The following is a 13,321-nucleotide window of genomic DNA, read 5'->3' on the forward strand; positions in this document are numbered from 1 at the left end:
AAATTAAACGAAATAAACATTTGAAATATATGAGTTTGTATGTAATGTATGAATATAATATACAAGTTTCACTTTTTAAATGGAATTACTGAAATCAATCTACTTTTTCATGATATTCTAATTTTATGACCAGCACCTGTACATCTGCACACCCCTCACCATCCTGAACAGCACTGAGGTGGAGTCCTTCCAGTTCCTGGAAATCATCATCGCACCTGACCTAAAGAGGACGACCCACGTCAACACTCGTAACAGAACCTGAACTTCTTCCTCCAGCTGAAGAAGTTCAGCCTACCTGAGAAGATCCTGATGCAGTTTTATTCAGCTGTCATGTAGGAAACTAAACCTGACATCAGGGTTCTTCTGAGACAAACATGGCTGTCACTCAGTGAACTGAGCACAGTTTGGGTTGAGAGTAGCTGAGTTGTTTAACCTTTTTAACTTGAATCCATTACATGTTTTAATCTTAGTTTTCTTTAAACAGTTAAAATAACTCATTCCTATGTGAAAACATAACAGCAAACACAGCAGAGTTAATCTTTTTTTAATCTGTTACAAATTTTATGTTTGCAAAAAAAAGGCATTTTAAGACAACTTAGACTTTTACAAAACAAGTAAAAACATCAGTAATTTCCATAAAAACAGAGTTATGAAAACTTTGTTCTGTTACAACATATCTCCCATTTCTTTTAACCTCTTCAAATTAAACTACAGAAAACTTTAAAGTGTGAAAATCTTGAATGTTACAGTGCAGTTAGTGGTTCTCCGCTCCATTTTCAAATATTTATTAGTGCTTCGTCTTTGTGTTACAATATATATAAAAACATAAACAGTAATATATTCAGTCTGTCAGACAGAGAACCATCGAACCCAGAAGTGATGACCCGCTCAACACTAGGAATGGGCAGTGATTTTTAAATATTTGACGTGAGGTTCAAATGGGTGAAGTTGAATTAAAACACAGAACCTGGTAAATGCACACAAAGTTGTTTCCAAACGGAGCTTTTCCAGAAGAATATGCCTACAACTGTTCAATTTTGAGTCAGCCTGATTCAAGATGGCCACCACAGCTATCTGATCTTATAAAATACAAAAACAACTCAGTATTTATAGGTATTGAGATAAACTTTGGTGTAGTAGTAGCTGAGAGTCATTCCCAACAGATCTTTGAGATCTGGAGTCAACCCCGTTAGCAAAATATCTCCTGGTCACCCTTGTGATTGGGATAAGGCCTCTGGCTGGTGCTGCGTCCTCAGGTGGACATTTAGGCTGCTTCTCCGAGTGAACCCTGTCCCACAGGTGTCACAGCGAACAGGTTTCTCCACGGTGTGAGTCCTCAGGTGAGTCAATAAACGACTCCTGCGGTCGAAACGTTTTTTACAGATCACACACTGAAAGGCTTTTGCACCTGTGTGAAGTTTTGTGTGAGAGATCAAATTACTTTTTGCACTGAAAGTTTTTCCACAGGTGGAACACGAGAAGGGCCTCTCACCTGTGTGAGTGGTCATGTGACACCTCCGCTTACTTTGCTCAGTAAAACCTTTTCCACAGATCAGACACGGGAAAGGCTTCTCACCGGAGTGAGACCTCATGTGGCGGGTCAAATTACTTTTTACACCAAAACCTTTTCCACAGGTCATGCATAGGAAGGGCTTCTCACCTGTGTGAGTTCTCATGTGAATCATCAGTTCACATCTTAGACTGAAACCTTTCCCACAACTGGGACATGGGAAGGGCCTCTCACCTGTGTGAATTTTCAAGTGACTGGATAAATGGCTTCTGAGGCTGAAAGACTTCCCACAGGTTGGACATGGGAAAGGCTTCTCACCTGTGTGACTCCGTGTGTGAAGAACTAAAGCACTTTGTAGAATGAAAGCTTTTCCACATGTCAGACATGAAAAAGGCTTCTCACCTGTGTGAGTTTTGATGTGGTACTTCAGGTGAATTTGCTGGGTAAAACCTTTCCCACAGGTTACACATTGGAAGGGCTTCTCACCTGTGTGAGTTCTTATGTGGCGTGTCAAGTTGCATCTTTGGCTAAAATCTTTCCCACAGATTCCACACTCGAAGGGCTTCTCACCTGTGTGAGTTCTCAAGTGACTAGATAAGAGGCTTCTTTCAGTGAACCCTTTTCCACAGCTCGGACACAGGTAGGGCTTCTCACCTGAGTGGGTTCTCATGTGGTACCTAAGCCTAACTCTGTCAGTAAAACCTTTTCCACAGCTTGTACATGGGAAGGGCTTCTCACCAGTGTGAGTTGTAACATGGCGGGTCAAATTACATTTTCGACTAAAACCTCTTCCACAGGTCACACATGAGAAAGGCTTCTCACCTGTGTGAGTTCTTTTGTGGATAACCAAATTACTTTTGAGATTGAAACTTTTCCCACAAGTCAAACATGAGAATGGTCTCTCAGTGGTGTTGTAAGTTTTATTCTGCTGAGTCAAATTGTTGCCATGTTGGAAAGCCGAACTGCGGACTTTGGAAGAGAAGGGCTTCTCACCTGAGTGAGTTCTTGAATGATTAGTTAAAGTTCTTTTCATACTGAAGGTTTTCCCACAGGTCAGACAGGAGAAAGGTTTCTTACTGGTTTTCTTGTGACCCCCAGTTCTTCGACGTCTCTTCCTTGTCTTTGGAACTTTTTTCCTGATTCCTTCCTGAACTTCCATCCTCTTCCTCTTCCTTCCATCCTCAGCTTCAGAGGAGTTCTGAGAGTCCAGTCGGGCCCTGCTTGGTTCTGGTTCACTGCAGTCACTCCCCTCAAAATCAACAGTCACCATGAAGGCCTCCTGTTCTTCATCCTGTTCCTCCTTGATCTGCAGAAGTTCTGGTTCCTCCTGTTCTTCTTTAATCTCTAAAGGTTCCAGTTCCTTCAGTTCTTTATCAGTCTGTGAAGATTCAGGCTCCTCCTGGTTCTGAATGGGTTTTCCTTCTTGGTTAAGGAGAAGTCGGTCGGCGAGAACCTCTGGAGTAATGACAGACATGACGCCGAAGGAGGTCTGAGGGAATAAAGAACAAGAAGGAATTTACCACAAATTAAAAAGGTCTGCTGATTATCACCTCTAAAAAGGAACACAGGTGTGGGTTAACAATGACAAGGCAGAATGACATCAGCAATGACAGGAAGTCAGAATCTCTGAGCTGCAAACTGAATTTACAGAAAGTCTCTGAAATGTCTCAAAACTAGAGCTGCCACAAATATTCGTCTGATTCCATGTCATTGATTACATAAATGAGAAGAAACTTCATCTTTATGAACTTCTTATTTAAGAAACGCTTCAACAGTTTCTTTTCCAGCAGGTGGCGCCTCAGTCGAGTTCTGTCCTTTCTGAGTTAAAGTTTCATTTTCTACAGATCAGGAAAATCAAAGAACGACTCGAGAACCGAGTCCAGTTTAAAGAGCAACTGGGTCCGAAATATGGACGGACAATAAAATGATGGTCTGTGGGTTCTGCAGACAGACGGAACCACAGAGGCAGACAGACAGAACCACAGAGATGGGCAGTGAGGAGCAGTCAGAAAGAACCAAACGTCTGTAAGTTTAAGTTGTTAAATGACTGAAGTTCCTCAGGTTCTGCAATGTTCTCAGGAACTAAATGTTGGAGGGAACGTTTAGATCAGAACCTGGGCCCAGGTTCAAGAACGTCGGGCTGGTGTTGTGTCAAGTTTTGTTCCCCCGTCGAGATCAAATTCCCTCCAGCTTCGTTTTGATTTTCTCTCAACAGAATTTAAGGAAAAACGCTAAAGATCCTGATTTTATTTTGTAGGAGAAACATCCTGAAGGCTGCAGATCACTTACAAACACACACATATTTAAATTTCTTTTTTGACAATTGAAAATTAGTTTTTTTTCCTCTCATTCAACTTTATGATTCTGAAGCGTTTTTTGTAGACTTTTTATAATCAAATTAAAATCCAGGGTGGAGGTGGGTGTGTGTGTCAGAAGGATCAAACAACTGTTTAATGTTTATTTGGATGGTAAAAAACAAAGTTTTGATTCAAATTTAACCTCAGACTGATGAATAAAGGATCTTTGGGGTCAAAGGTCAGATCACTACCAGCATTAAGTTAATTAATATGAAATAAATTAATTAAAAATAACTTTGACAGAAGTCTGTTGAGATCTACTTTCAGGTTATTAAAAAAAGGTTAAAAGAGTCAATTTAGAAGTCAGTAAAAAAGTAACTGAATGTAATCAAATACATTATTTTTATAGTTACATTACATTTTAAACAGTAACTTCTACTTTTGACTTCTTCAACATTTCCAGAGGTTGTAAATAAACTATGCTGGAGCCTTTTAGGAATTCATTTTACATTTAGGATGATTTTACTCAACATGGATAAAACTTGTTCAGAATCAGAAGCAGAAGCAGAACCGTAGACCGGCTGAGACCCTCTTCATCCCTCCCACGTCAGCTAGAAGAAAGAGACTAAATACACAAAACCTTCATGCAAAGTATTTATTTTATTTTTTAATTAAGAACAAAAAGTACAGAACAGATTCCAGAGGCCGGAAGACAGATCATCTGTCAGAAACCTGTTTTTAAACTTAAAACCCAGGAGACGGACTGGAGGCAGCGCCGGCAGGACTAATGAAAGAATAAACTGACTTCCTGTTAGTTCAGCAGAGAGAAGATGGCCTCCACAGCTAAAGGAATTAACAGAGTATAAATATACAGAGAATACACAGGTTGATATTAACATATAGAAACCTTTCTACACATGCAGAACATTTCTCACATCCATTTAGAAAGATACATACAAAACCATTTTAAAAAGAACAGTTTTAATCCATCTTTGCCTTCTAAACAAAAACTTAACGTTCTACTACAGAATCCAGGTAATCAGAATTAAAACGTTACCAAAGATCCTAAAGAATAAACCGTTCAGCTGACAGTAGCTTGTTTGGCTCTGAACACAAAGAAAACAGAAAAATACTCATCCTGACCAATAAGCAGGATTCATTTAGAACTATAATCTCGGATGGAGTTTAATCTGGATTTTAGTTCTGTTGAAACAAAAAAAACCCAAATCTTTCCAAGAACAGGTTCCTAAATGTTTTCAAGTTCCCATTATTTTTTATGTATATCTGAAATATGCATCTCATGGCAAATTTAGTGTCGTTGGATGTGACTCAGAGTAAAAGGCTGTAAAACACTTCTTTAAAAACTCTAAATGATATTAATGTGTTACTTTAGTAGCAGCATTATTAGAAGTTGTATTTGTTTTAAAATGACAGCTGTGATAATATTCCATTTTTTTATGAGCAGAAAATTGTGAAAACATGATACATGTGAGCGTTATCGTGCAATCAGAAGTTCCTACCAACCTACACGAGTTCAAAAGGAGAAACTTAAAGCAGAGGACAGATTACTCCTGAGGGGCAGCTGGAATGGGCTTCTCACCTGTGTGAGTTTTCACGTGAACAGCCAAACGACTTCTTACACTGAAACTTTTCCCACAGCTCGAACACGAGAAGGGTTTCTCTCCCGTGTGCGTCCTCATGTGGCGAGTCAGATGACTCCTTAAGATAAATCTTTTTTTACATGTCAGACATGAGAATGGTTTCTCACCCGTGTGAGACCTCATGTGAATAATCAGGTAACTTTTCACACTGAAATTTTTGCCACAGGTAATACATGGGAAGGGCTTCTCACCTGTGTGACTTCTCATGTGAGCGGTCAAACTACCATGATGATTGAAAGACTTGCCGCAGATTTTACACGGATACGGTTTCTCACCCGTGTGTGTTCTCATATGTCTGTCCAGGTTGCATTTTCGACTGTAACTGTTGCCGCAGATCACACACAGGAACGTCTGATCGTCTGTGTGAGTTCTCATGTGAGCGTTCAGATATGACTTTTCCCTAAAACTTCTCCCGCAGGTCAGACATGAGTAGGGCTTCTCACCGGAGTGAGTTCTCATGTGAGCAGCCAGGCGGCCGGTTTGAGTAAAGCTTTTAAAACACACTTCACACGTGTACAGCTTCTCATCTGTGTGAGTTTTCATGTGAATAGTCAAACTAGTTTTTACTCTGAAACTTTTCCCACATGTCTCACATGGGAACGGTTTCTCACCAGAGTGGATTCTCATGTGGAGAGTCATCTGACTTTTGAGACTAAAACTTCTTCCACAGGTAAGACATGGGAAGGGCTTCTCACCTGTGTGGGTTCTCATGTGAGTAATTAAATGACTTCTTACGGTGAAGCGTTTCCCGCAGCTCAGACATGGGAAAGGTTTCTCACCCGAGTGCGTTCTCATGTGAGTCATCAAGTTACTTCTTGACCCAAAACCTTTTTCACAGATCTGACACGAGTATGGTTTCTCTCCTGTGTGAATTCTTGTGTGAGTGATCAAATGACTTTTCACAACAAAACTTTTACCACAGGTCTGACAGGGGAAGGGCTTCTCACCCGTGTGAGTTCTCATATGAGAAATTAAACTACCTCGTGCGCTGAAGCTTTTCCCACAGGTAATACAGAGGAAGGGTTTCTCACCTGTGTGCGTTCTCATGTGAGAAGTCAAACTAGCATTGTCGCTCAAAGATTTCCCGCACACTTCACAAGCGTATGGGTTCTCACCTGCGTGAAACCTCATGTGGTTAGTCAGGTTACTGTTCCGTGTGAAACTTTTCCCACACATCTCACAGGTGTATGTGCTCTCACCTGTGTGCGTTTTCATGTGATAAGTTAAGTTACTGTTCCGAGTGAAGGTTTTACCACAGACTTCACAGGAATACAGTGTCTTCTCTGTGGGACGTTTGGGATGTTTTTGTGATTTTGATTTGTTGACTTCGTCTCTGGGACTTTTGGTTTTCTTGCGTCTCTTCTTTGGGTTCGGTTTCTGCTTCCTGCTCGACCCCGAGCCTTCGTCGTCGCTTTGATTCTCAGCTTCGGGAGAGTTCTCGTAGTCCAGTTGGTCCTTGTTTGGTTCTGGTTCGCTTTGATCACTTTCCTCAAAGTCAACAGTCACCATGACGGTGTCGGCCTCCTGCTTCAGCTCGAGCAGCTCTTCATCCTGACTGCTGAGTCCCTCCTCTTCCTCTTTAATCTGCAGATCCCCCAGGTCCTCCTCTTCCTCTTTGATCTCCGGAAGTTCTGGTTCCTCCCGGTCTTCCTCCATCTGCTGCAGTTTCTGTTTGTCCTGGTCCAGACCAGAGGTCCTCTCTTGGTTTGGAACAAACCGGTCACCGAGAACCTCTCGGGTCTTAACAGACATAATGTGGAGGTCTGAGGGAATGAATAACACAAGAAGAAATTCAATAAAAACTGATCTACAGTCAGATCTTTCTACAGCAGCTGCTCCATGTCACAGTAAAAAACCTTCAGGGATCAGAATATCAGAGCTCGGACCTCTGCAGCTTCATCAGGTGCACAAACACTCAAAAACCCAAGAGTTTTTTCAGTCAGTGAACGCACCATTGCCAACGAGGAGCTGAAGTTCAGCTGATAACGATCTTTAGAAATCAGAGCAGATACAATTTATTTTTATTATTATATGTATTTTTAATTTAACGAAAAAACTAATGGCTTAACTTAAAATAAATGTAAATTTATCAACCCTTTATTATAGGAATTTTTTTTTGTTGCTTAAAATAAAAACTGGGCAGCAGTGAGCTGACTGTAGCAGCTGCTGCTGCAGTTTCACCTCTCTACTTAATGACTGATTTAATATGAAAAGGTTTGTCTGATTAGTGACTTTATTATTTAAATGGCCGATTTCAGTTGATTAATCAGACTATTTCTGGAAAGCTAATGATGCTAATAGAGGTCAGAGAAGGTAAAATGGTCGCCCAGAGAGTTTAGTTACTGTAGAGACGTTAGTTTCTGCAGCTCCTTTTCTCACCGTTAGTTTTAATGTTTTATTAAGAATAACTCATTCTTTTATTCACAGCTCTCATGAACCACAGACAGTCTGAGGGTTGGGGCCCTGAGGGGCCTGAAGGGGCCTCGGCTGCTGACCTCTGAGGTTCTGCCTTCAGCTCCTGGTCCAGGTGGGTTCAGACAGGTTTAATTGGTGGAAGACAGAACACAGAGTTCTGGTTCCACTTCAGTTCCTTAGACTGGAGTCAGTCGGACTCTCGTGGAACAAGAACCTTAAAAGCCTACAGATTTCCTGATTGGAATGCACGTTGCCAGCCGGGTTTGTTCAAATTTTAAAGCAACGATTTGTTTATCAAACATCAGTTGGCCCTCAGGGTGGGTGTTTGGGATGACGCTCAGCTACTACCACGCCAAATTTCAGCTCAATATCTGTAATGCTCACTGAGTTGGAGCCATGTTTGTGTTTTCTAAAGGTTACTTAGCTGTAGCGGCCATCCTGAGACGCAGAGAAACATCCAGTAATTTCTTCCTAAGAAGTTTAATAAAAGCCATCCAGTGGTTCATGAAATATTTTGCTAACAGAAAGAAAAACATTACTGCCGGCCTCAGCAGGGGATAAAAATGTATTTTATGTCAAAGTGATAAAAGTTTGAAACTGTAGAAAATAAACCAACGACTGCTGCTAGAGTTTAAAGTTATGTTCTGAAAGGGGCGGGGCCTAAAGAGCTTCATCCAATTATTGAAACAATATGTCCAAAGAACAAGAAGATCATCTCGACTCTACCAAAGCCTAAAGACCACATCACTCTGAGTAAAAGTGGAACGGGAAGAGAACGGTATAAAAACAGAAGAGGAATGATGTCAAATCTGCTCCGTACCACAGACCTCTACAATCTCCGAGAGCTGGAGAAAGTTCAGTTGGGAATGTGGCAGGAGGTTTTATATCGCCCTACATGTGGAGAGTAAAGCTAGATTTATACTTGACTCATTAGTCACCACGTGCCGTGCACGGAGCCCTGCGCGACTCTACAAATAACTGAGCCTTAAACTCCAAGTTCTACAGACGTGTTGAGGAGAATGGGGCAGTGTCGATGCTCATCACTCATGTTTCAACCACTCTGGCCTCTTGTTACTATAGTAACCCAAACAGTCCTGGGATGCAGCATGCTGTAATGTTTTAGGATGAAGATCCATGTCTCACTAAGATCCTTTAAATGGCAGCAAGGAGAACTTTGGTTCCAGCCTGCAGAACCGGACCAACTTCACTGAATACAGAACAGATCTGAGCTGGAAAACTGTACTTATTTTAAAAAGGTTAAGAGAATCTGATGACAACAACAACAAATGGAAAAAGCGGTTCTGTTTCAGACCAATAATGAGAGATTTCAACAGTCAGGAGTCTCACAGGAAGTTAGAGAAGGTTCTCTGTTAGAACCACTCAATGTTCTATCAATATTTAAAATCTGTTTAATAAAAGACCTGGTGAAGACAGACAGCAGTTCCAAACAAACAAACATCATGTTCACATCATAAACGTTAGAACATTAAGGTTCTAAACGTCTCTTTCTGACCTACTGTGGACAAAAACCCGAATCCACCAGCCGTCCCTTCAGAGGACAACGTGAAGGTTAGCATGTTTAGCTTCAATAAGTGCGTCTCTGATGAATAAACTCCTTAGAAGCTCCAAACTCCTAAGGGTTAAATTATTTCTGCTCATAAACTCACATATATATATTTCTAAAACATTTAATTTTATTTAGTTTAAAATAAATCTGACAGGTTTTTACAAAACGCTGCCAGAACTAAGAGAATGTTTCTGATACCTGCAGCTCCATAAAATCTGATAATAATAAGTTTAGTAGTGGCTTTATATGACAGTTAAATCCTCCCTCAGTGAGAACTCACCTGAACCTGCTCATATATTTAGAACAAATCAGGAATTTTTCTCTTTTTTTGTCCAACTTGAAGCTTTAAAGGAGGTTTAAAAGAGCTTTAAAAAGGAGGTTTAAAGGAACTTTAAGGTGTTTCTCAGCAGAACCAAACATCTGAAGCTTAAAACCAGCTCTGATCTGTTGGTGAAAAACGTCAAACATTTAACTGCAGATAAACTCGACTCTTAGATAAAATAATCCTGAGTTCATCTGGAGTTCTCCTCAGTTTGGGTTCCTCTCAGCTGCAGAGGTCCACAAACATCCGGTTCCACTCAGGAAACCAATGAAAGTTACACAGATTTAGGTTCCTACAGCAGAAGCTCTGGGCATGGTCGGGACTTGTTCTTCCGGGACTTGTTCTTCCGGGACTTGTTCTTCCGGGACTTGTTCTTCCGGGACTTGTTCTTCCGGGACTTGTTCTTCCGGGACTTGTTCTTCCGGGACTTGTTCTTGTGTAAAACTGGTTTCCTTCGCTGGGTAACCACTGATGAGGCGGTTCTATCCACAGACCGGATCCGTTCTACTCTGGGGTTCTGCTCACCTGTCTGCGGCTGTAAAAATTCCTGACTTGGTTCTGAACTTGTCCAATTGGTTCCTGTGGTTCTGCCTGAACGTCCCACGCAGCTCGGTCTGTTCTCCAATTCTGTTCCTGTCAGTAATTAGGTTCCACATGGAACCATCGACAAATCCTGTTGCTGTGGAACAAAGAGCCAATGTGACGTTCTGTAACGACAGGGACAGGTTATCAGGCTCTGCTCTGGTTCTCCACGCTCACTTGTTGTGCTGCGCAGCAGAACATAGACTTCTAAACTTTGGTTCTGCTCATGTTCTCCTTTAGACCAACGCTGCAGTCTGAACCAAAGGCCCATCCCAAACATGGACCGTTTCACCCCAATGTCAGGGTTCTTCTGCTGTTCTTGTAGTCACGTTCTTCTTGGTTCCTCGTTCATTTGGTAACAATCTGCATTGCTGCTCACAGCAACAAGCCTTTAGCTCAATTCAGCGCTCTTATTTTGAAGGAACAGCGGCTCTCTTTAAAGGCTAGCTAAAATCCTTTTAAATCTGAATTTGCTTAAATTTGTTCTGTTGAAGAAATTTGTGATGTTGCTAAATAAATAAAGTTTTACTTACAGACCAAGTTCCACCTGGTTGGAACCACAGCCGTGAAACAGAACACAAGAACCAAACGACAAACAGAACAAAAGAAGAACTTTATGAACACAGTGAAAACCGGACAACATTAGAAAAACTGAAAATGATTGATGTTCTTAAAATAAACAAATAACCAACAAGATTCTTAATTATCATCGAGGATCTGACCCGGTTCTGTTCCAGTCAGAGCTTCTGGGTTCTAAGACGTTCTAAGACAGAAAGGTGATTGGGTTCCTGCTGTTCCTCCTTGGACTCCAGCAGAACCGAAGCATCAATCAGATTAATTATCCTGGAAAGTGTGGAACGTGGACAGATTAGACTTTAGGTTAAAGATGTGATGAAGAGGAGTCGGAGTCTTCCTCCTCCTTATTAAATCTCTTCAGTTAGTTCTAAAAATAAGGAACTAAAATATGTTTTTCTGCTTCTTATTAGAACCTGGAGTTTCTTTAGGAACAAGAACACTTCAAACACAAAGCAGGCAAACAGAACCCAGATAATAAACAGAACAGTTCTTCCCTCAGGAACGAAGGGAATCACTTCCGTGTTCCGCTGCATTTGGTTGTTTAAAGTTTGTTTTTGCTGCTCGGTTTGTTTATTAATAAATAAATTTATTGTTTTTAAACTCCTGTGATAAAACCTGGACCTTCTGTAAAATAAAAACTTTGTCTTTCTGAGCTCCAGGCTGAAGGAACGGATCTCAGATCTCCTGAGTCATCTTCACGCTTCAGTTGGTAACCTGCTGAAACTAGTTAAACTAGTTAAGCTGGTTAGTACCTGTTCACTTGGAGCTTGTCTCTGCTTTCCCGCTGCTCCCGGGCTCTTCTTCCTCCTGGATGAAGGTTTTTCTTGCTTTCAAACTCTGTATCAAAACAAAAGGGAAGCTAACGATGCTAATGCTGCTAGCGCGGGTTTCTGTTTCCGGACGGTGTCACGTTCCGGCAGAAACAAGAGTCGTGCCGGAACGCATCAGCAGGGGGACACACTCAGCCAGCCGGGCGGAAGGGAGGCGCTTCAGCCGGGCGTGCGGGGGACGTCACCTTAAATCAGGGCCGACCAATCAGCGCCGTCTGGGTTTATTACGTCACTAGGAGCTGACGACATTAAGGTGCAACAGACATAAAAAAACACCAGAAATCCTATAACAAAGTCCGTAATTTCTCCCATTCAGCCAATTGACTGACTTTCTTCGTCATATTCGGACCCAGCTGGGTTTAGTTGACGTGGTTCACGTGGTTCAGCTTCCGGATCAGCTGATAAGCTGCTTAATATGGAGCATAAACCCCGAATTAAAGTGAATTAAAGTGTTAACTGTAAGAAAGAAGAGTTACTTCACCTTTACTGCTGAGGGAGTTTATTTCTGTGGTTTTTGACAGTTTACCATGAAACTGCAGCTTAAGAAACACTGAAGATAATTAACAGCTCGGTGTTCTGTCTGACCAGTGGCGGCTGGTAGAGTTTTCTCTTTTGGACCAAAACATATACTAAGGTATCACATCAGTGTATTTACATGAATTAAAACAACAGAAGCAACATTATAATGTACATATAAATGCACATATGCATAAATGCTTCCTGAACACACCAATACTTACAAAGACAGAGGTCTCCCAAGGCACAAGCCTGTAGGACACATTTATAAGACCTGTTTAAGACAGGTCTTATAAACGCTTATAAGACCCTTATTTTTCAAAACTTTACCGGAGAATCTACGTCAAAGCTTGTTTTATGGTAGGTAGGTAGGTAGGTAGGTAGGTACATTTATTTATATAGCACTTTTCAGCACGAGGCGNGCTGGAGAAATATTCACAGAGTTTGAAAAAACCATCGTCCAGTACGAGGAAGAGATCGACCGTCAGCGCAGACTGCTGGATATCAGCTGGAAACCACAGATAAACCTCGACAGGATAGGTAAGGAGCAGCAGAGGGGCGTGCTGGGTGCAGTTTTCAGCTGAAAGTCTTCATTTATGACACAAATTAGGTGAAATTAGTCAATATTCCCATTTTTATCAAAGGTTCTGTAGAAAATGATGTCAGCACTTTTATATATATACATATCTAAAGAACCACAGAACAGATTTAAAGAAATGATCGGTTGCATATTTGCAGCTTTCGGTGTCAAACCTATTCAAGATGACTGTCACAGCTAATCAACCTTCGGCAGCAAAATGCTCAGTTTTACAGTTTGTTGAGGACCTGGATCAGGAAACCTTGACGAAGTGGTGCAGTTCAGTTTAACAAACTACAAGATAAGTTTGTACACCAGCGGAAGTAAACAAAGCGCTAGCAGCGGTAGCTGTGTTTGTATTTGTGGTGGTTTCTGTGTCGGTTTGGGTGTGTGAGGTGAATGTTTGAGTCTCTGCAGTAACAATGTCTTCAGTTCAGTCTCTTAGACAGTTTATCAGCGAGCGACTAA

General features: G+C 41.3%; 2 protein-coding genes across 3 annotated transcripts; both read right to left on the reverse strand.

Annotated features, from left to right (window-relative positions):
- Positions 1 to 565: 565 nt before the first annotated feature.
- Positions 566 to 11,821, reverse strand: LOC119616567 (gastrula zinc finger protein XlCGF57.1-like). Of its 2 annotated transcripts, XM_017435803.3 has the most exons (3): positions 11,077 to 11,189; positions 10,888 to 10,901; positions 566 to 2,999 (listed from the first exon to the last, which is right to left on the reverse strand). In XM_017435803.3, the coding sequence occupies exon 3, from the start codon at positions 2,982 to 2,984 to the stop codon at positions 1,209 to 1,211; it is 1,776 nt and encodes a 591-aa protein (XP_017291292.1). In that variant the 5' UTR covers positions 2,985 to 2,999; positions 10,888 to 10,901; positions 11,077 to 11,189; the 3' UTR covers positions 566 to 1,208. The 2 variants fall into 2 exon arrangements, with proteins under 2 accessions (XP_017291292.1, XP_017291291.1); XM_017435802.3 differs by lacking the exons at positions 10,888 to 10,901; positions 11,077 to 11,189 and adding an exon at positions 11,683 to 11,821 and having other exon boundaries at positions 568 to 2,999.
- Positions 4,449 to 11,819, reverse strand: LOC108247560 (gastrula zinc finger protein XlCGF57.1). The gene is made up of 2 exons (XM_037981264.1): positions 11,683 to 11,819; positions 4,449 to 7,231 (listed from the first exon to the last, which is right to left on the reverse strand). Exon 2 carries the CDS (start codon positions 7,218 to 7,220, stop codon positions 5,373 to 5,375), a length of 1,848 nt encoding a protein of 615 aa, XP_037837192.1. The 5' UTR covers positions 7,221 to 7,231; positions 11,683 to 11,819; the 3' UTR covers positions 4,449 to 5,372.
- Positions 11,822 to 13,321: the final 1,500 nt, after the last annotated feature.

Source organism: Kryptolebias marmoratus, linkage group LG18, assembly GCF_001649575.2.
Source record: "Kryptolebias marmoratus isolate JLee-2015 linkage group LG18, ASM164957v2, whole genome shotgun sequence".
Lineage (NCBI taxonomy): Eukaryota > Metazoa > Chordata > Actinopteri > Cyprinodontiformes > Rivulidae > Kryptolebias > Kryptolebias marmoratus.